Source organism: Apteryx rowi, unplaced genomic scaffold (genome assembly GCF_003343035.1).
Source record: "Apteryx rowi isolate R43461 unplaced genomic scaffold, aptRow1 scaffold_6, whole genome shotgun sequence".
NCBI classification, from domain to species: domain Eukaryota; kingdom Metazoa; phylum Chordata; class Aves; order Apterygiformes; family Apterygidae; genus Apteryx; species Apteryx rowi.
In genome coordinates this window covers 7,788,842-7,809,989 of record NW_020450871.1, presented here as the reverse complement: position 1 = coordinate 7,809,989, position 21,148 = coordinate 7,788,842, and the positions used below count along the sequence as shown (strand labels likewise).

General features: G+C 37.3%; 2 protein-coding genes across 5 annotated transcripts in view; both read left to right on the top strand.

Annotated features, from left to right (window-relative positions):
- Nucleotides 1–200: 200 nt before the first annotated feature.
- CCP110 (centriolar coiled-coil protein 110) overlaps nt 201–21,148 on the top strand; it is a 32,439-nt gene continuing 11,491 nt past the window's right edge. The window contains exons 1-14 of one of the 4 annotated variants that reach the window (XM_026083129.1): nt 204–811; nt 1,922–2,050; nt 3,427–5,071; nt 6,084–6,208; nt 6,354–6,486; nt 7,289–7,425; nt 7,848–7,964; nt 8,253–8,354; nt 8,661–8,777; nt 9,276–9,355; nt 9,893–9,955; nt 10,907–10,966; nt 11,560–11,642; nt 17,502–19,924. In XM_026083129.1, the coding sequence (XP_025938914.1) occupies nt 665–811; nt 1,922–2,050; nt 3,427–5,071; nt 6,084–6,208; nt 6,354–6,486; nt 7,289–7,425; nt 7,848–7,964; nt 8,253–8,354; nt 8,661–8,777; nt 9,276–9,355; nt 9,893–9,955; nt 10,907–10,966; nt 11,560–11,642; nt 17,502–17,554 (2,991 nt within the window). In that variant the 5' untranslated portion in view covers nt 204–664 and the 3' untranslated portion in view covers nt 17,555–19,924. Of the gene's footprint in view, nt 812–1,921; nt 2,051–3,426; nt 5,072–6,083; nt 6,209–6,353; nt 6,538–7,288; nt 7,426–7,847; nt 7,965–8,252; nt 8,355–8,660; nt 8,778–9,275; nt 9,356–9,892; nt 9,956–10,906; nt 10,967–11,559; nt 11,643–17,501; nt 19,925–21,148 lie in introns of those variants that run through there. The other 3 variants (XM_026083128.1, XM_026083131.1, XR_003256242.1) reach the window with 3 other exon arrangements.
- VPS35L (VPS35 endosomal protein sorting factor like) overlaps nt 20,898–21,148 on the top strand; it is a 63,288-nt gene continuing 63,037 nt past the window's right edge. Inside the window, exon 1 of the mRNA XM_026083133.1 lies at nt 20,898–20,976. Coding sequence (XP_025938918.1) covers nt 20,960–20,976 — 17 coding nt within the window. The 5' untranslated portion in view covers nt 20,898–20,959. The remainder of the gene's footprint in view (nt 20,977–21,148) is intronic.

Genomic DNA, 21,148 nt, shown 5'->3' with positions numbered 1-21,148 from the left:
AGCCGAAGCCGAAGCCGAAGCGGGGCGTGCGGGGAACAAAAGCGGCGGAGGCCTCGCCCCGGGGCCGCCCCGGTCGGGTCGGGCCGGGCCGGGCTGCGCGAGGCGCGGCGGCTCCTCCGAAGCGGCCGGTCTGCGTTGGGGTTGTTTGTGCTCGGCGGCGGCTTCGGCCTCGGCTCGCACAGGGACGCGTCCGGGAGGAGGCACGTGGGGCGAAATGCGGACTCTTCCCACCCCCCTAAACGTGAAGGCTGAGCTTGCCTTAAAAAGCCGCTGTTTTTCTTTTCTTTTTTTTAATTTGGCTACTTTTTTTTTTCTTCAGAAAAAAGTATCTATGATAGTCGTGGGAGACTTTAAAGGTTTAATCTTTGATGGCGTTTTGGGGGGATTCTCTGTAGCGGGTGTAATTTTGTAAATCTTGATCATCTCAGTGCCAGTTTTCTCAGCGTACACGTGATAGAACATCTCTTTCTTACAAATATATGCAGATTTTCTGTTTATAAGAAAAAAACCCAGCTTTTATTAGTGATAGGAAAAAGAGAGACTTACTTGAGTCATCTAACTAACAATTGGTTTCCAGATATAGCTATAAAGGAAAAACAACTTTGAACCCCTTCGTCTTGCTAGTGCAGTCGCATGATTTTATTACTCTGTGCAGCTTAGTTACATGAAGATGGAGGACTATGAAAAATTTTGTAAGAAGCATTTTTCCAGAATCCAAGAAGAGGCAATAAAAAGAGAAACCTCTTTCAGTGTTCCACACAAAAATATCTCGCTCATCCAGTTCCATGGAGTTCCCGTGCTTTCCCCTCTGGTAAGTCGTTTTGTTTTGCGTTTTGTTTTGCGTTTTGTTTTGCGTGTGCATGCTAACTACGCTATTGGCACTAACATTGATGTCTGAGGTATCAAATATTATATATTATATATATTATATATATTATATATATATATATGAAATAAAGTGATAGTGGAATTAGGAAATATTGAGATAGCTAAAAATCTCTTAAGTAAATTTACTGTTCTCATACATTTGCAGTCTAATCTCTTTCACATGCTCATCAATTGTGTTAAGTCATTCTATGCTTACTCTAAACAGCCCAAAAAAAGCAAAAAAGCTGTTGATCGTTTGTATAATAATGCAGTCTGACTTCCTTGTTCCAGTGACGTGAAATATGAAAGGCAAGGCTATCTAATAACAAACTCCGAAAACCATGATATAGTTACGTATTACCAGATATCACTTACTCTCCAAGGTATCAGTTAGCTCTCCCATGTATGTTTCATTTATGAATGGGTGGATGTTTTTAAATTTTCATAGAAAAATGCATAATTTGCTTGAGACTACCTAATTCTGTAAAACTTTGTGGCACCAACTTTTGTAGATTTAGGTTTGTAGATTTAGTTTAACTTTTATCCAAACTACATAACTCGGAAGATTTTGAGATTTTGATTTTTGAAAGGATCTGGAGGAGTGCTGCATACGTTTCTGTTTAGGCTTTCTGTCTGGGTATGTAATTCACCTCTGATTCAAGAGGACCAGTGCAAGTCGTCTTTAAAACTTAGCAGTTTGAGTACAAGTAGGCAGATTGGTCACAGAAGGTTGTACATGATGCTGAAACCCCCCATCTTCACAGAGGACTGGGAAAGACCTTTCCGGTAGTCTGTATCATTTGAAGTTGGTACTGTAGCATTTAGCGTTCTTGGAGACTTCAATATGCGCTCTTTTAGATCCATGTTGGCACGTGTGCCAAGAAGACCATAAAAAAGTATTACTGCTTTAAAAGAGACTGGCATTTGAAGTGTACAAAGTATCAATGTAGATAGTTTTGGTATGTTGGCTTTTTCTCTTTTTAATTTATTTCGTAATTCTGTATTGAAATTTGCGTTTAGTAATATAAACCGTGTTTCTGACACTGCTTTGCAGCTTAGCCTTGAAAAGAAAAAGGAAATACAGCAAGACAAACAAAAAGCACTGGACTTAGAGATCTGGAGACAGAACTCGAAGAAAAGAGCTTTGTTGAATCGTGTTCAGGAGATTCTAGAAAACGTTCAGGTAAAGTTGATCCAGATTCGTATAGCTTTAGAGAAAACATCTCCGTATATGTATTTTTGAGAAAGCATTGAGGTTTAAGTATTCACTAGTATAAACATGAAGTTATTAACAGTTAATTCTCCCGAAGCAGCATTTGCTACTATTTCATGCTATGTGACCTGATTCATTATTTAGCAACATCCTGTGTGTTCACTGTTAAGTATGGAATTTGTTTTTCACTGCTTATTTTGACAGACCACACCAAAACTCTTGCTTTTGTAAATCTGTTTGAAATATCTAGATTGTAAAACAAACTTACAAACAAAAGAACCCCCCTGGTGTTAGAGCAACCAGTTTGCCTTATTTGCAAGTGTGTAATTTAATCGGAAAATAATCTATATTCAAGTTTACAATTACAGAAGTAAAATTACCTTTGCAATGGCTTGTAATTCTGTTGTGCCCTTTATAATTTTACTGCAACTGTTTTGTTTTCTTTGCTTCTTCAATGATGGGCTTAGAGGTTTAAATTGAAAAGAATATTAAATATGTCTAATGAAACAGTATAATCTGGCTTTGTAATAGAGCTTTAATACAGCTTTTATACTAACTTATTTATTAAACAAATACAGTTAACATTGGATTTGTTGAGTTACTAAGGTGGCAAACAGCTTATTTAGTTTGTACTGTTTACTGGAGTGGACATGGCAACAGTCATCTGACTTGGGATTTGAAGAGCAGACCAGGAACATATGTTCAATATAAAAATAAGTTAGTTTTTTTTCAAGGATGCCCCCTTGATAATTGAGGGGTCTCACAGGATACCTTTATTTTTAGTGTGAAAATCTTTAGGGTCAAATGCTTGCTAGAAGCAATGAAAACTCATAATTCATGACTCTGGGTTAAGTAAAGAAATTAAAAAGTGTTCTTATACTTCCACTGGTTTCACTAGGAATTATTTTGATTTGTTCTTAATTAAGCACTAGGTTAAGCTATATTCAGTGCTGGAGTTCTTCAATTATTCTTATTTAATATATATATTTTTTCATATTTTAAGAGGAATCTTGCAAGATAATTTGATGTCATAGAATTATTTGAAGAATATCTAAATTACCTTGTGAAGAAAAGACGTCTTTGAATTCAGATCCTTGGTATCACTAAAAAGTCTGAGTGGACCATTATTCAAATTTATATTTTAATTTCAATTACCTTCTTCTCATTTCAAAGGGCTCTGTATTATAAGTAGTTTGAAGGAAATTGGTAACAGTTGAACTGGACGTTTTTATTGGTTTTAAGGTGACAGCATTCTGCTTTAAGTGCAGGTGAAGCTTTGACAATAATCTGAAAATCAGAGGAGATTTTGCCTAAAATATGTGATATTATTCAATTTTTCTTTGCAGATCAGGAAAGCATCTAGTGTGAGTGACTTGAACATGTGGGAGGCTGAGAATACTTGCTCTGATTCAGAATCAAAAGCCTTGACTGACTTTACACCTCTGTCAGATGTCAATTTGTCATGTTCTCCTGAAAGGCATGGTTCCACAGAGCTTGAAAAGACACCAGAAATAATGCCATCAAATGCCACTGGGCAGGTGACATCAAGTGTGACAGAAATAGTTAAAGCTGTAGAAGAAAATGTTTTTTCAAAGCAAAGTGAGAGTCACTTCTCAAAAGACATGCTTTGTCCGAAGGCTGTTTCTTCTGACAACATGAACAATAAACTTGCTTCACAGGCTTTGCAAAGCCCGGAGAGGCCGGGAGTGCCGCTGCCTGGTGAGGAAGTCCAAGATCCCTACGCAATGAGTCTTCAGAACCTTCTGAAGAAATCTAGGGAGTACATAGAGAAAGAACAAACCAGACGTAGCTCAAGAAATAATTCAAAAAGGTGTATGAATGAAAGTCATTCAGATAAAGAAAACGACGCAGTTAAAACAACTGACTCTGTGAAAGAGAGAGCAAAGCTTACAGGCAGAAGCTGCACTGCTGCGACGCTTGATAAACCCAGTCTTAATAAATCAAATACAATTCTCCAAGGTGCCTCTACTCACACAAATAACACAAGTATGCCAACTTTATCCAGTTTTTCTAAAGTGGATATACCTATGAGAGTTGGAACACCCCCACTAGTGGATTCGGATTCAGATGAAGAATTTAAAAATACTTCTACGTTTGATCGTGACAGTAGCATTATCAGGAGCCTCACAGGCTCTTATGCCAAATTGCCGAGCCCTGAGCCAAGCATGAGCCCTAAAATGCACCGAAGGCGCCCAAGACCTTTGTCAATGGGACACATAGTTATTAATAACCCTGTGAATGCTTATGAGTTAAGCCCTAAAGGCAAGGGTAGAGCAATGGACTTGATTATGCAAGATATTGCTGATAAAAATAATGTGTCTGAATCAGTGCCAAAGTTAATGGTGGACTTTGCTGTGGTTTGCCCTGGCAAAGTTCCTGGTGTTCTTAGGAATTCTTCAGACCCCTGTGATGGGTTGGTGGTTGGCAAATCAAGTCGACATTCCTTTGGACACTTGGAGAGCAAAGGAACGTTGTCTACTACGGTGGAAGGACAGGTAGTGTTGGATGGCAGAGGGCAATATAAAGTGGAGACTAGTACTAATATTGTAGCTCCAAAATTGCATGAGCCGTTTGCAGTCAGCCAGTCCATGGTAACTCAGAAGATCTTAGCTGTGAACGAAACCAAACCACCTAGTTTGCTAGAACATACTAAATGTAATTCTCCGGTAGAACTCAATAAATCTTATGATGTAGAAAATCCATCCCCACTACTAATGCAAAGCAAGAATAAGCGACAGCAGATGGATACTCCAAATGTTTCCCCAGCAAACGAACAGTTTCTAGAAAATGGTTTTGAAAAGGTAAAACGTAGACTTGATTTGGATACAGACAACTCCCAGAAAGAAAACAATCCCTATGTTTTAGCAGTTGGAATGGAAGAACAGGAGAAGCAGTGGTTGCAAGAACAAAAATACCCTGCGGGATCAGTTTACATTACCAAGAATGCAGTCCCTGATAGTACAGCAAAAGGTAAAAGATTTTCTGTCATTGTTGGTGGTGGTTCTTTTGTTTGTTTTTTTACTTATTTCTCAATTTAGAAATCTTTTAGAAAACAAACAGTGCTCATTACAAATGTTATATTCACTGGTTGTTCTAAGTATTCGTATATCGAAAGGTAAAAGTTCTGTTGAATATTGATTACCTTTTTCAGTAATCTCATTATTTCTGTAGTTTTTAATCAATGACAAATTCTGAAATTCAGCTTACTACTTGAGCCTTTTTTTATCTGCTACAGAATGACTAGAGTGATTTTTTGATTTAGAAGTCTCTTGGAGTCAAAAGCCCTATAAAAGCTATTCAGTAACAAATACTTGATTGAACAATTTGTTTACGAAGAAACATCAGATAAAATATTGTTTTTCAGTTTTGCAAATTCTGTATCTACTCTCAAAGGTATCATTTGATGCCACAAACGTTTTTTTCTCATTTGAATGTACAAATTTGAATTTCATTGTATTAAGAAAATAATATCTTACTCTGTTAGACCTAAATAAAACTACTAGAAGAAGAGAAACCCTGTGTAAATTAAAAGAAAATACCTTTTAACATAAAATATCTTTTAACAGATAGGGTGCAAATAATTACATCGATATTTTCTTCCAGTTCAAGACTAAGTGTTACATCTGTATGTGTCTTTCTCAAGTAAAGCCCAAGTGGCATAAATGTTTTAATTCACTCAAGCAAGCACAGGTATACCACTCTTAGAGACAGGGTTTTTTTGAGTGCATTTCTGTATTATAATATAGGTTCAGTTGGTGTTACTGCTGTTGCATCCACATGCTTATCTCATAAATACAAACATTTTGAAGGACTGCAGTAACTGATAAGGTTCTTTGCAATACATAATGGAAACTTGATATCAAAGAAGTGTCTTTTTACTGATGATGTAAATGAATCATGTTTAAAGTATATATTTCTATGATAAAGAACATGTAGAAAATGTTGTAATGCTTGATTCTTCATAATGTATATATCTTCTCAGGAGAGATTTTAAAAACAAAAATGTTGGCCTTTGAAGAAATGAGGAAGAGACTTGAAGAGCAGCATGCACAGCAACTGTCAATTCTGATAGCTGAACAAGAGAGAGAACAGGAGAAATTGCAGAAGGTAAGACAAAAAGAAGAAAAATTCTGAGCAAAAGTAATGTTTGTTTTATTGTACTTTGTCAGGAAGCAATTTCCTTTTAAAATAAACACTCTCTTACTCTGCTGATGTAGAGAACCAATTTTATAGCTGATTTCTTCTTTTGCAGGAATTAGAAGAGCAGGAGAGAAAGCTGAAAGGAAAGAAGATTGCTACAACAGAAATAGAAATCTCCAAAGTGAATATTAACAGTAGGATGGAGTTGGAGTGGAGAAAAAAAAGCGAAAGTGGCTTGCTGGAAAGTATGCAATCTCAGATGGAGACAGTCCATAATGCAAACTCTACCAGCATTGGTAAAAATGGGAGGATAGAATATAGATTAAATGTTGTGGTGTATCTTGCTCTGCAGCGTTCAAGTGAATCAGCTGCCTCATTGTGATAAGGGCAGTGCTCCTGTCCGAGTCCCCTTGTCAGTCAGGCTGGTCTGCCACCTGCCACCTTCAGCTGTTGGCAGCACGTGTAAAACAAATCTTTGTCTAGTTGGCATTTAGCATGTTTTCAGCTATGCTTGTGCTATCCCGTGTATTGCACCTGTATATATTGTTTTAGGGCATACTGGAGGAAAGCAAGATAAAAGTAAACTGATAGGGTCCAGGATGAGGCCGTAGATTTGGCTCATGTCACAGAACGTTCGTCTTCCTGCCACGTAGCTGCACAGTAGCGGACTAGGTGCTCTTGTTTGTGTAGGAGGATTAAAAGGGCTCTGCCAGCGGATCTCCACTGAAAGGAAATACAGCTCCAGCTGATGGAACACCTCTCACCTGATCCAGAGCATTATGAAATGAAAAAAAATTATGAAGGCTTCTGGGCTGAAACCAGAGTTAAAGTTGAAGTCTATGTATCTGCTTGATTTTTATCTGCATTTATTGTTTTTTGTGGAGTGTTGCGTTACATCTTCTTTCTTAAACAAGTGTAGTGATCGTGTACACACACGCGCGTGCACACACACGCACTTATACATCTATATATGTATGTACATAGAAATATAGTTATTTTATGGACAAAAGTCTGTGTGTTGAACAGTACATTCTCCTTTGCCTGCAGGTTTTGCTCATACTACACCAAACACCTTTGCTTCAACAAGTGAAACTTCATTCTTTCTCTGGGGCCCATCAGGTAGTGGAGTTATAAAAACCTCCATATCCAGGCCAAGTAACAGGATCAAAACTAGGTGGACTCAGGTGAGGAAAAATACAGTTTACTTATAGCTTAAGAAGCTGTCTGTTTTTTACTGGTAACTGTATAATAGCTGTGCTGGAGTAAATCTCACAGAAAAGTTCCTATATCAGCTTAGATTATACAAGAGAACTCTGTGTGTGTGTGTATGTCTTGTCTAATCTCGGTGTATACACACGCAAACGCACGCTATATATAATATATTTTTCTTGTTATTCATATGAGCAAATAATTGTATAACAATATAATGCTTCTGCTAAATTAATACCATGGTGCTATGGTAGGTATCTCTGGCCTAGCCAGAAGGTTTTACCCCTGTCATCAGATTGTTTCTTACTTGAAAGTTACGTCACGTGATTGATGCTATTTGAGAAATAATTCATAACTTTTATATAGAATATTTAGAAACTGTTTTCTTTCTTTTAAGGTGTTCAATCCAGACATACAAATAAAGTTCAATAAGATCACTGCTGTGGCAAAGGGATTTCTCACTCGTAGACTTATGCAGACAGAAAAATTGAAATATCTTAAGCAAACTGTAAAGGTAAGGAGATGAGCATTTTTATATTATCCTCTTGTTTGTTTTTGCTCCTGTCTTCAACTGACAGATGAAATTGTGCGTTTCTGCAAAGTATAAATTCTGCTTTCAGGAGAATTTAGGAACATGTGTCATGTGAACGTGTTTAGGTTTTGCATTGCTCAGTAACAAGACCAAGTATCAAGCCCAAGGCCAATGAAGAAGACTAGCCCTACTTGTACAAAAATTTGTATTGATTCCTTTGTTGTGAAGTATTATGCCGAGTGCTTAACCTTATTTTCCTCTCTTCTCCAGGATACTATGGAGTTCATAAAAAATTTTCAGTCGGAAGCCCCATTAAAAAGAGGAAGTGTTTCAGCACAAGATGCATCCCTCCATGAACGAGTAATGGCTCAGGTGATATAATTTAAACTTTTTTTTTTCTTCTCCAGCTATTCTGCTTTTGTAAAAGGAAGTTATTTTGGGATGTCTGATAACATAAATACCTAAAGCCTTTAGAATGGCTTTGTTTAAAGTAAAAATTTTAAAATATGGCTGTGAGAAAAAGATTCCATTCTTGTTCTGATGTATTAAGATGGATTTCAGAATTATCTCTTCAAGTGTTTTGCTTAGATTGAAAGTGAGAAGAGCTTGATAACCAAAAACATGGGAAAGTTAACTTGACTCAACATTTTATTAAGATTTTAATTATTCTCTTTCCAGCTACGAGCTGCTCTTTATGACATCCATGACATTTTTTTTATAATGGAGGCATCTGAAAGAATGAATATTCTGCGTCATGATCGTGAAGTTCGTAAAGAGAAGATGCTCAGGCAAATGGTGTGTTATAATTAGGAGAACATAAACTTTGAGACAAGTTTTAAATACTGAACTGTTACTGCTTTCAAAAGATTTATTTCTGATCCAGTAAAAAGTTTAAATTTTAATTACCGTTGTTTAGTTATGATTCTGTAGATAACTTATTTGAACAGGGGAAAAAAAAACCCACCATAGTAGGAGATTAGTATCTTCAAACTCTTAGTGTGCAGATGTATGAAAATAGAATGAAAAGCGTGGTGGAAGTGATAAGAAAGAAGTTCAGACTTTAAATTTAGGCTTCTTTATGACACACAAACCTTTTAAATCTGATAATATAAAGAAGTTCCTTTGGGTTCTTTTGTTGTTGTTTTTGCCATTTTTTGTTCTTTTAAGAAGTTGAATGTAGCCTGAATGTAAATTTTGTATTGAAAATGTTAATATTTTTTAAGTAGCATCAGATGGGGTTAAGTTCAATAAAAGCAGTAACTAACATTATTGTATGTTCTTTTGCTTTTTTAGGATAAAGTAAAGAGCCCGAGAGAGAGAGCAACGCTTTCAACAGCTACACAAAAATCTCTGGATAGGAAAAAGTATATGAAGTATGTGCAGTTCTCTGGGATGGGGGTGTGCAATAGGATGGTTAGGAGGAGTTGGAAATAGTGAAATGCAGCTTCTGATGAAACAGCTTCTTTGCAAACTAACATCTTTCTTAGGAAGAGTGAATGAAAACTTCCTTCGGGTGTGTGGTGTGTTACTACTTGTAATAGCACTTTTTGTTAGAGATTTTATCCATACAAACATGAAGAAATGTTTGCCCTAAGATGCTGTGTTTCAGTTGTGAGCAGATTGATTTTGTAAATTAAGTTTTGCAAGTTCTTTCTTCAATCATGCCAAAGTGCCTGGCAATAAGAGATACTTAGTACTCTGGCTAAAGTGCTCTCTGGGATAATGGCAGACGTTATTCTGCAACACGGTGGGAAAAACAGTTGTTTCAGTTATTCATGAGTAGAAAGTGATAATTTGTGATATTCTGGCAGTAGATATAGATTGTCAGAGGTTTTCTCTTACAGTTTCTGTTTAAGACCTGCCTGATGATTTTGTACTTTAAATACATTTCAATACTTTTGTTTGTCTAGGGCTTCAGAAATGGGAATGCCAAGTAAAAAAATAATCATAAAACAAAAAACTCCTGAAAACCGGTGAGTGAAGATTAATTGTATTTGAGTGATCTTAAGGAACTGTGTAGATCCTTTGGTCTGTGTCACTATTTTGCAATCAATCAGCTCACTTTCAGCCATTATTATGAAAGACAGTAATGAAATCAGATTCAGCATGATCTAAGAAAGGGGATTATCAACTTTTATGAAGTTATCAAGAGTTCTTTTATTTTCTTCAGAGTCAGTTCTGGAATTTTATCATCTTCAGAAATTATTTGTTTATGGCTTTAACTCTGATCAGGTTCAAGGTTTCTCTCTCCAATATAATATTAGCATCTCTTAAGCTTTGGTTTGAAACTCCTACTTTTTTAATACCCTTTACTCTGCAGTGTAAATATTGATGTATTTATCTGTAGAAAGCTGTCAGAAAAGGAGTGGCTTTCTATTTTGAGAAAAAAGTTCTTGCCTCTAAGTCCTGTGATTGCTTGAATCGCAGAAATTATGTTGTTCAATACTTGCTGTTATATGTAGTGCTACTGTCTTGTGGGTGAGGTGTGTCTGCACCATTTTCTGCTATAACAAGTCAGATACCTGGCATCCCTTAAACACGGTTTTTATTTTGTGCTTACCCAAAAGTTTTGAATATGTGCTATCTACTAATACATTTAATTTTCAATGACTTGTTTAAATTATTCCCCCCCCCCCCAATGTGTCCTTTTTTCCCCCCTATTAATGACTAGGAACCTGAGGCACTGTTGGGGGAATAGTTTCCTGGCTGTTCCTTTGTTCCTTTGTTTTAAATAGCTAGGAAATGTAGTAGCTCTATTCTGGAATCTTAATTCCTGCTGCTCTTGCCTATGTGTCATCTGCATTGCAGAGCCTGTTAGTCTTTCTGAGATTTGTTACGTGAAAGATGATGCACAATTCAGCATACTTATGAGCTTTTTATAAAAAGAAGGGAAAAAACACTAACAGAAGTTTATGTTTTAACAGAGTACTTCAGCCGAATCAAGGACAGAATGCCCCAGTTCATAGACTGCTTTGCAGACAAGGGTAAGAGCACAGTGTATTCATAACTTAAAGATAAAAGTAAATGCAAAATGCAAAAGCACAATAATTTCTGAATAATATTTACACATATTGGTGCAACTGTTGTTCAAAGGCAAAATAATTACTTTTCACAGTATTTTGAAATATTGCTTATACTCTTTGTTTTACCTTATACTGTAAGAAAATACTTAGTGTTTTCATCCTTCTGTGTATTGTCTTCATTTACACTTTGTTCCAACATTTGTATTTGTAACATTCATTTTCCATGAAGCTTTGCTTCCACTTAATGAAATATATATATATATATATATAAAATTTAAACATAGACTTTATGATGCCACAGTATCTGAACTGAATCAGTTTCTTGCATAGAGTTTTAAAAATCTGTACATGGGGGACATATTCTCCTATTTAATGTATCTGTGTAAGCCTTAATAATGTTAATAGGAATTGTACACATATTCAGAAAGAGGCTGTTTGGGACATAGTAAAAATGTTTTCATACCAAACACAGTTTGATAGTGTCATTATATTTTTTGGATACAGCCTTTCGACTTTGATGCAAGTGACTTATTAACTTTTTTATATTTAATTAGAACCCCTAAGACCTCAATGAAGGGGGTTGAGCAAAATAGAAAGAAGGCCTCAGAAAGCAGAGTGTCTAACAAGGCTGTTTCAGGTGTGTAGAAAACTGGTGCTTGGATCTTATAGTAAATAAGTTACTAGTATCAAGAAGAATTAAATGTGGGATATATTGTTTTCTTTTTCTTGCGCACCTGCTTTGCTATGTCTTAAGTCTAACCTATCTCTTTAAATATGCACTGGTAACTTAACTGACCACTTTCAGATTCTATAAACATAAATGTATAGCTCATTTACATTCATTCACCAGATGCTCAATCATAAAAAACAACATTTGCCGAGTATATTCACTATAACTGTTTGAGAAGCTAATAGTCGTCAAACTAGACTTGGATTAGCATTTCAATATCATTTGATTCTTGGATCTCTACACAAGTGTAACTTGTCTTCAAAAAGAAGCCTATAGAAAGGACAGGAAGGACAGTTTCAGAGCACTTACCAATGGGCATACAGTCCTAAATTAAAATATATACAATAGCACTCTGTACAAGAATGTTTTGAGTATTAATAGTCCATTTTTAAAGTATTCCTGTGTTTGCATACAGACATTACTGGTTGGTTACCCTTTTATTAAAAAGGTTTGAGAACAGTGCCAAACCTCTCTGTTCTTGTCCCATTAAGGCATAAAGTGAACAAATCACTATGAAACTTTTTATGCAATTTCCATTTTTAAAATTGATTTTATCAATTTAAAAAACTATTAGTCACTTTATCTTCTGGTAAGTTATTGTTTGTCACTTAAGAAATTTAAGATCTTAATTTTACTTTGCTCTCAAAGGAGAGTTCTACAAGTTGAGCAAAAAAAAGTGGGAATTTTTGGGCTCAAGAAGGAATATTATAACATAGTAGATTTTCAGTGGTTTTTCATAGTGATCTGAATTATCTTTATGTATAAGGTATCAAACCTTTCCTGTAAGAGAAATTCTGCATTTATTGTGAACATGGAGCAATGCTAGGGAGCGTATCTGTGAGCTTAAGTGGAATGTGTGCACTGCTTGGTAAGATCATATAACGTGCTGTTTTACCAGAACTGTTTGTTTTTCATAGTACCTTGTGAAGCCAGGAGAAGTGTCTGTAGTGATGTGTAGCAGGAAACCATGCATACACAAACCTGTAGTGTTTCACTTAAAAAAAAAAAAAAAAAAAAAAAAAAAATCGGGGAAAGAGAGAGGAGAGGAAAAGTAAATGATGAGGATACAAACAAGACTAACTTCTCTTTTCTGATGCCAGTTCTCCTGGCAGTGCTGTCAGCACTAAGGTGCAGCGTGGCATTGTTCAGTTGCCCTCAGTGATGCTGCAGAAAAATAAGCAAAGGTAGTAAATAAGACCTCTAAAATGTAATAGAAAAAGTTAAGTATGCAATGCAATTGTAGCAACAAGAGGTAACCATTAAGGCAGGCTTTTATCTGACAGTTTGCAAAAGTGTATTAACTAGCTGAGAAAAACTCTGAAGAATACAGACCATGAAACGTCAAGAACTCTTCTAATTACAGTATTACAGAAGCTGTAAAAGAGTAATAGTGAATGGGTGGCATCAGTGTCAGGTTTGGCATTGATTTGAGATTTGGACGGCATTCTCAATCTCATATAATTCATGCTCAGTCAATAATAAATAGTCTGCAGTGTTTTGCAATTATATCTGGCATCAAACATCAAATTAGACCACCCTCTATCATTCCTCTGTGTTGGCAGTGTGTGCTGTTTTGCCAAGTGACTGACTTGAGATAGTAATATTTATTGAAGTCATAACAATTGATACCTGGCAATGAAAAGAATCTATTGGAATATGGCTCTAAATTTCTCCTCTCCTTTCTTTATGGCTATTTAGTGAATTTCTGGAAAACTGTTTAATGTCTTCTACAGTGGCTTTCTTGGAGCCTAAGGATGATGTGTCTAACCTATTACCTGCTGTCTAGTTTCGGCTGCATGGCATAACTTCAAGTAGTGTTTGGACATCACATATGTTCCCATGGCACAATACCAGTACTTCCACATGCTTGTTTATAAATAGGTTAGAATACTTGTACTAAATGAATAATTTAAATTATTAGATGGGGAGCATTGTCTAGACATGAAAGTAATGATCTGCATAATTTTGTGACAATGAAAAATACCTCAAGTTGAATGCATTTAAATAGAACATGGTTTTGTTTGTGTATGGATAAAATGTGTATAGTGAAAGGTTTGGTAATATGTTGAATAATTTTTTGTTTGAATAATTTTTTGTTAGTGATTTTAAAAGTCTGTTTTTGTGAGTAACAAATTTCTTTTCAAGAGAGATCCCTGAAAGTCTTCTATAGTGAGGCAACAAGTTCTGTCTGGGAAAGACCATGGACAGAAACTACTCTCAAGTCAATCTGAAAAAAAAAAATTAATGCTAAAAGCCAAACAAATGCATTTACTTTTCTTGTTTTACTAGAACTTGTGCATGTCAGAAGGTAAGACTTCTAGCAGTGGTTTGCTCTAGGCAGTATAAATATTCATTTATTTTCATACCTGTGCTAGTCTGCTATACTTCTAACCCATAATATTTCTGTTTCATTTGTTGTCTTCATACATCCCTAACTCCCAGCTGAATTATGCTTATTAGAGGGGCAAAAGGGAAGGAGGGTTAGTAGTAGGCAGCTATTCTAAATGTTACTTATCCATTCAAGCTTGACGTTAGACATACCTTCAGAAGGAAATGCTAACGCACCTGTCCAGCTACTTTCTTCTTTCCATTCTTCTGACTGTTGTTTGAAATTCTGTCCCAAAAGTGCTTTGTAGCTCTCTGTAATACCACTCCTGACTGATTGTCGTCTTTTCTGGTAAGAAAGCATTTCTTTCAGCTGGTGATCCTAAATCTAGTTTTTGTTGTTTTGTATTCCTTCAGTCCGGACTTCTGCATTAGGAAGTACAAACTAATAAATCTGTAAAGGGCCTTATTTGTTTTTTGTCTGTTTTTTATATATATATATATATATATATGTGTGTGTGTGTGTGTCTGTGTATATGCCTATATATATGTATATATGACAGAGATATTCAGTGGACAGTCTGCAGGCTGTGCCAGCCAGGGCATTTAATGTGAGCCAATTGTGTTAGAACGCAGGTGGCTGAGATCAGGCTGCTGCTGCTGCAACTAGACCTGTTTATCCCCCTTGTTTTGTCCAGTCTGAATAAGTGTTGAGGAAAAGAAATGGCAGGGCATGAGGTACATAGAGTATTAGCGTGGCAGCCGCCCTTTGCCAGCTGTGGTCTTTCCTGCGCGCTTGTCCAGCCCGAGCCAGGAGCAGGCTGCTGGTGTGAGATTGTGTGTGCTGTGAACTGGATTAGCATTTGGACCAGCGCTTCAGGAAGGCTTTCTGCATGCGAGTAGCAGGTCAGCTGTGTGACATAGGAGAGAGGCCTCATGTAACTGCTCTGCCTGCCGATGGAAAAGGTTGGGTGCGAATCGAATTCAGGAAGGCTGTAACTCTTATTAAAATCTGGCTTCTTAAATCTCCTAGTCTAGATTGCCTTATTTATTTTGCACTTCTTATACTGTCTCTTTCTCTGTATAGGAGTAAATCAGTTCAATGTAGTAGTAGCTTTCTAAGTATATGCATTATTTAAGTTAAATGGAACTTGTGCAATAACATAGAAGAAGCTAATGTAGAGTTAAACCAGTGCATTATTATGACACACTGAAAATAACTGGCTTAATTCCTGTTGAATTCTAGATTTCCAGGAGGAGGGAGAGAACTGTTCCTGTGCTACCTTGATTTCTTGCATTTAACAGGTTGCATGTGGCTATCGAATTATTCTGCAACTGGTTTGAAACATGTCCATTTATTTCCTAGTAATGAAAAGTCCTCATTAGTGGTGGATAGATTTGAAACTATCCACTGATTTCCTATATATGAAATTTTTATTTAACTCGGAGTGGACGTGAGGAGAGTTAAGAGCATAATGTTAAATCACTAAGAAAGCGCCATGCCCGTCAGTCTGGTTGTTTTGTCCTGTGGAATCACAGGTGAGCTGAAGCACACAGCACTGGAGAGTGTTGGGCCAGCGAGAATGCCTTTTGTGTAGTGGGAAACAATTTTCAGGTATGAGGGGTCCTGCTGTGGTAAGGCCTTTGTGGACACTTCAAAAACTGCTTGGCACTGTGCTGAACATAGTAGCTCCTGAGCACCTGTAAGGATCCACTGCAACCGTCTCATAAAAGGAGCAACTGAAAATCCTGAAAAGGACTGGCACTTTCTCATGTTCATTTACTTGCCTGGTACTTCTTTCTTTTCCATGGCCGTCTTCCATTAACACCGCTCCGCTCCATGCGGCACAACTTTCACTGCTTTGTATAAGTGTTTGATCACATTGCTGGACACTCTGAATAATTCCCTACTGAATGTTGAGTTGTGTTACTTTTTAGCAGCCTGCAGTGCTAAATCCTTATTCCTGGAAGGTACTTGTGCTCTGCATAGTGTAGAGCGCTATGGCTTTCTAAATATATATAAAATAAACATATCTATATGTATGTAAGTATATATTTTTTTCCTTGTGGAGGGAACAAACTTTTTTTTACAGCTGCACTTCTGTAGGGGCTTTGCCTGATCACCTTATCTGTACTGAGTTTTTAATTCTGGTTTGTATGTCAACATATGGAAACCTACAATAGTTCTCTGGAGAAGATAGTTCAGTTGTATTAGGATTTGAGTATTCTCTGGCATATATTTTTGACCTTTTTTCATAGTTTGAAGTCTCTTTCTTTATGCTTGACAGTTAAATTATTGTTAAACTATAGTTATCTGACTGTATTCCTCATAGTTAACTACTATATTACTGATAGCTATAGCTGTCAGTTAAAGGGATGTGTCTGATGGCACGCAGAGTACTCTAAATGAACAACTCCAGTAATAAACCTATTGAAGAGGCTTTGGCAAGTGGAGTCTTTAGGATGGTGTGGATAGTGCAGGACTTGTCTCTGTGGCCTGTGCCTTGCAGAAAGGCAAAGCCCGCGTCGTGGCACTGCACATACTTTGTTCCACCAGATATGGCTGCCTCACTGCACCCCTCCTTCTCAGTTCTGCAGCTGTTTTAGCCAGGACTCCTTCCCATCTGCAGCTGCTTTCCTGGGAAGCTGGGTCACGGAGTGGTGGGGAGAAGAGCTCACCTCTGAGGGAAAAGAATAAACTAGCAGTATGAAACTTTGCAGTTTGCCCTTGGTCTGCCAGCTGCTTCCTTCTGGCTGGCTCATACTTCCCTTCTGAACTGAGGGAGGATCCTTCAGGTTGGGGGCAGTTGCTAAACGGACTGAACGTCTGGTTGCAGAGATCTGTCTTTGTGGATGTTTGTGAGGAAGAGTTTAGGCCCATGCTCCAAAAAACTAGTTTAATCAGAAATAGTTAAAAACACAACCATATAATGTTGATCTCCTATGCTTTGCATTATTCTTGCTCTGTCTCTACCTCTCTTGGTTTATTAACATGAGAGCTGGGGAAAAGGAAAGAGTTGTCTTAAATATGACTTTTATGATATTTTTGTATTGCTTTTCTTTAAGTACATGGAATAGCTAAAACTTTTCTGCTGTTTTAAAGTATCTACATCTACAATTCACAAATTTTTAAAAGATAAGAAACTAACACTATCAAGACAAAATATGACAGATAAAAGTAGATGGAACAGTCACTGAAGAAGGAAATGCTGTAATGTGTACTGTCAAACCTATTTGTAGCTTTAATAACCTGTTTTATGTATGCATTTGTAAGGCATTTCACAAATAAATTATGAAAACTGTCATTTTAGAAGTAGCTACTTGATATATATTCTTAAATTCTTTTTGTCCTTAGCTTTTCAGCTTTTTTTATTGGATAATCTGTTACAAAAAAGCAGTGCTATCAATTGTAAAATGCTAATGTTTCTACTTCATTTTTAGGAGCATATGCAGGAAGAACCCAAAGAAAGAAGCCAAATGTTGTGACAATTTAAGACGACAGCACTCACTGGGATAAAAAGGCTATTTTTTAATGATGGTATTCTCAACATTGATTCAAATATTGCATCTCCTATACATACACACACACATATATATATATATATATGACAAGTATACACTTTATTTAACAGTTCCAGCTAATGACACGTTAATACAATCATACTGAAATAATGAAGGACTACAAAGCTCTAATACTTGTGAAAAATTGCATGGTAAAACCTATTATGTATTCACACTGCTGTGCACACATAACATTCATAACGTTATGCTATTTAAAGAAGACCATAGGGCAACATTAACTTAATTTGTTACTTCTTTACACTTCTCTAATTCTTCTATCTGTCATGTGCTTTTTGTATTACTTAAAATTGCAATTTCTGTGTATGGCTGCTGCCATAAATAAGGGGTGTGTGTGTGTGTATGTATATATTCAGTTTTATACCATAAAATGGGAGCAGTTTAAATAAGGGGGAAAAAATAATTGTAGCAAAACAGAGCTCTTTCCATCAGTGAATTTGTAAGCAGCCTTTCTGAATGTACTTTATATATGTATGTGCTTACCTCAATTCAATTACTAATTGCCTATATTTGTTGTGTATTTCTGCTGATTTGGACAGACATGGACCAAATTAACTGCTGGACAGACTTTTGATGACTGTACTAAAGTTGCACATTTATACATGTGGTAGATCAAAACACTGTGCCAGAAGAAGCCTAGGATGTTTTTTTTTCCTTGTTGTCTACTCCATTTTCTTATGGAAATAATTTTTGGTCAAGATGGAGAGAGGCATAAATTCTACAAAAGTTTGAGAAGGCAAGATTTCAATGGTTTTACCAATTCAGATTTATAAATTCTTTGTCCATAGTAATAATTCACATATGTGATGTACTGTTCATGACAGTCACAATTTTTCTGAACAGTTTCTCTTCTACCATGAACTAACAGGTCCTTGTACAGAAATCATGTTTCCTGATTTCAGGATAAAAGCAAAAAACAAAACCCAACAAAAAAACCTCACATTTCCAAAAATCTAACACTAAAAGATCATGCTCATATTTTGCCTTGGTCTTTCTACTCATGGATATAAACCTTCAATTTGAGGGGAGCAGAATTCTGTAACTTCTATCTTTTAATGAACTCCTAGAGACAGGCTGTTAACATTTGAAGTCAAGTAGAGAAAAGATTGACTGTATAAGTCTTTGCAGTGCTTACTGCTTTGCTCTGTAACAGTAGTACTCTAAAGAAAGGTTTGCCTAAATGTGAAATAGGTTGTATTTTGTTGTTTTTCCACTATAAATACAGCATGACACCCTATCTTCAGAGGCTTTTTAACAAGTTGACACTGGTATAAGGGAAATAAGACTGACCAAAAATTTAATTGTGTTAAATAATCTTAACATGAAAGAGGAACATTAACAGGAGGATGAAGGCAATATCTTCAGGGGAAGCAATGAATGAATGGGCTTGCTTGCGCAACTATTTCTGATGATCATCTACAAATAAGTCTGTCCCCTGTTGCTAGTTACATTGTTAAAAACAAATGTTTCATACCATGCAATATGTTACCTCAATTGTGTACTTGGAAAAAAGCAAAAATAATGCTTAAACACCTTGGAAAATGACACTGCTCAGTGGCTCTTTACTGCGGCTTTTTTTGAAGGCTTTGGGGTGGTTCACCCAGTGCTGTAAATTAAGAATTTACACCAGTGGAGGACATGCCTCCTTCATTTAAATGCTACGGTCATTTAAAATTTCCACTGTAATACAAAAAATGTCTGAGACAAGCTTTCTGCTTTCCTGTAGTCATCAAAGGTCTCAGAGTCCTCAACTTTCCTGTGTTTGCATACTCTAGAAATGTAAGTAGAAAACATTTCAAGAGGAAAAAAGTTAAAATGACAAGTGTAACCTGTTCTCACAGGTTATAAAACTTCAGAGTGCAATTTAGTTTGCTGTTGATATATCATTGTTAACGATTGATGTTTTTAAAAGATGTTTTACGTGCTGTATTAATTATTAGCATAGGTAATATGTTGACGTAAAAGTAGGTTTAGTTTAAATGTTAGTAAAAATGAATGCTTACCTTCTGTTTGGGTTTGTCATCTAAACCTCTTTTACTTCAAGAATGTTTCCAATGTGTATAATAAAACATTGTAGCACAATTTTTTTTTTTTACGTTTTATGCAGCCTTTTTCTTGACAAGTGCCAGAATGTGTTTTTGTACTTGATATATTTTGTATTTATACGTATTTAATTTTAACTCACTCCTTATTTTGTGTGGAATGTAATATCATTATAAAAGTGTATTTATTTTTGTACTTTCTTTCATTTTCACCAGTCTTGCTTTTTACATAAATATACTGCATAATAAACTTTTAATCTTTAAAAGTTGCTTTTTTTTCCCTTTTTCTGAATTGAAAAAAATCACCTGAAGTAAAATTAGGAAAAGGCAACCTTAGGATGTGTGGCCTTCCACATCACAACTAATTGTGATTTTTAATGGTTAATATGTGTTGTTAAGCAATGACACTTCCCTACTTCCCACAGCCTGTTCTGGGTGTGTTTGGAAATTCAGGTTTGGCTTCTAACAATACATTTATCAGTCTCAGAAATTTCTTACAGAATTTTCAGCTTATTGTTCTTTTACTACATATTTTGTGCTTGTTTCAAAGTCAGAAACAAACGTTCTGTAGTTATCTGGGATTTACAGTGTATTTAAGAATCCTAGATGAATTGTTTGTGCTGTAAATTCACACTGTTTAAGAATTTGGGGGGGATAGGTTTGCAGATGCCTGAATAAAACTTGAAGTACTGGGGCGAGGTTCACTGGTCGCCGGGCCGGGCCGGGCCGGGGCTCCCCGGAGGGGGCTGCGTGGGGGCGGCCGCTGTCCCCGCTGCCCCTTTTGCGGTGTGCGCTTGGGGTTTCTGTTCTCTCTTGCACCACCTGGTCCCGTATCGCCCTGACCTGCCGCTCTCCGGCTGGGCCCAGGGTGCCTCATTTTCGATGAATTTGTGCTTTCGATGCAGAAGTCTCTAGTTTTGCCTTACGGGGCCAGGCATTGCCCTTTAGTTGATAGGACACTTTGGCTGTTGTAAAATTGTGCAGTGAGATTACTGAAAGGTACCGCTTCCAATTTTTATGATTAACGCGATTAAAAATCGAGCGGACTCGGTACTTCTGGCCGCACAGGCTGACCAAACCGTCGGTCCCGAGGCAGTCCGGGGTTACCGCCCAGCACAGCGTGGATCCCTTTACGAGAGACCCGGAAAATAACAAGAAAAGGTCTTCCCGGCTGGAAAGGAGCTCTGCGGCGGGGCGGGGCGGGGCGGGGAGATGGCGGCGGGAGGCTGAGCGGCGGGAGGCTGAGCCGCGCGCGGCGTCACGTGACGGCCCGCCAAGATGGCTGCCTTCCCCTGGTGAGCCTGCCGGGCCGGGGCTGAGCCTCCTCCGGCCGCCCGAGGCGCCGGGCAGGAGGGAGGGCCGGGCCGGGCCGGGCCGGGCCGGGACTCCCCGGAGGGGGCTGTGTGGGGGCGGCCGTTGTCCCCGGCGCCCCTCGCAGGGCCGCGGCGGCCGGGGCCTTCCCCCGGG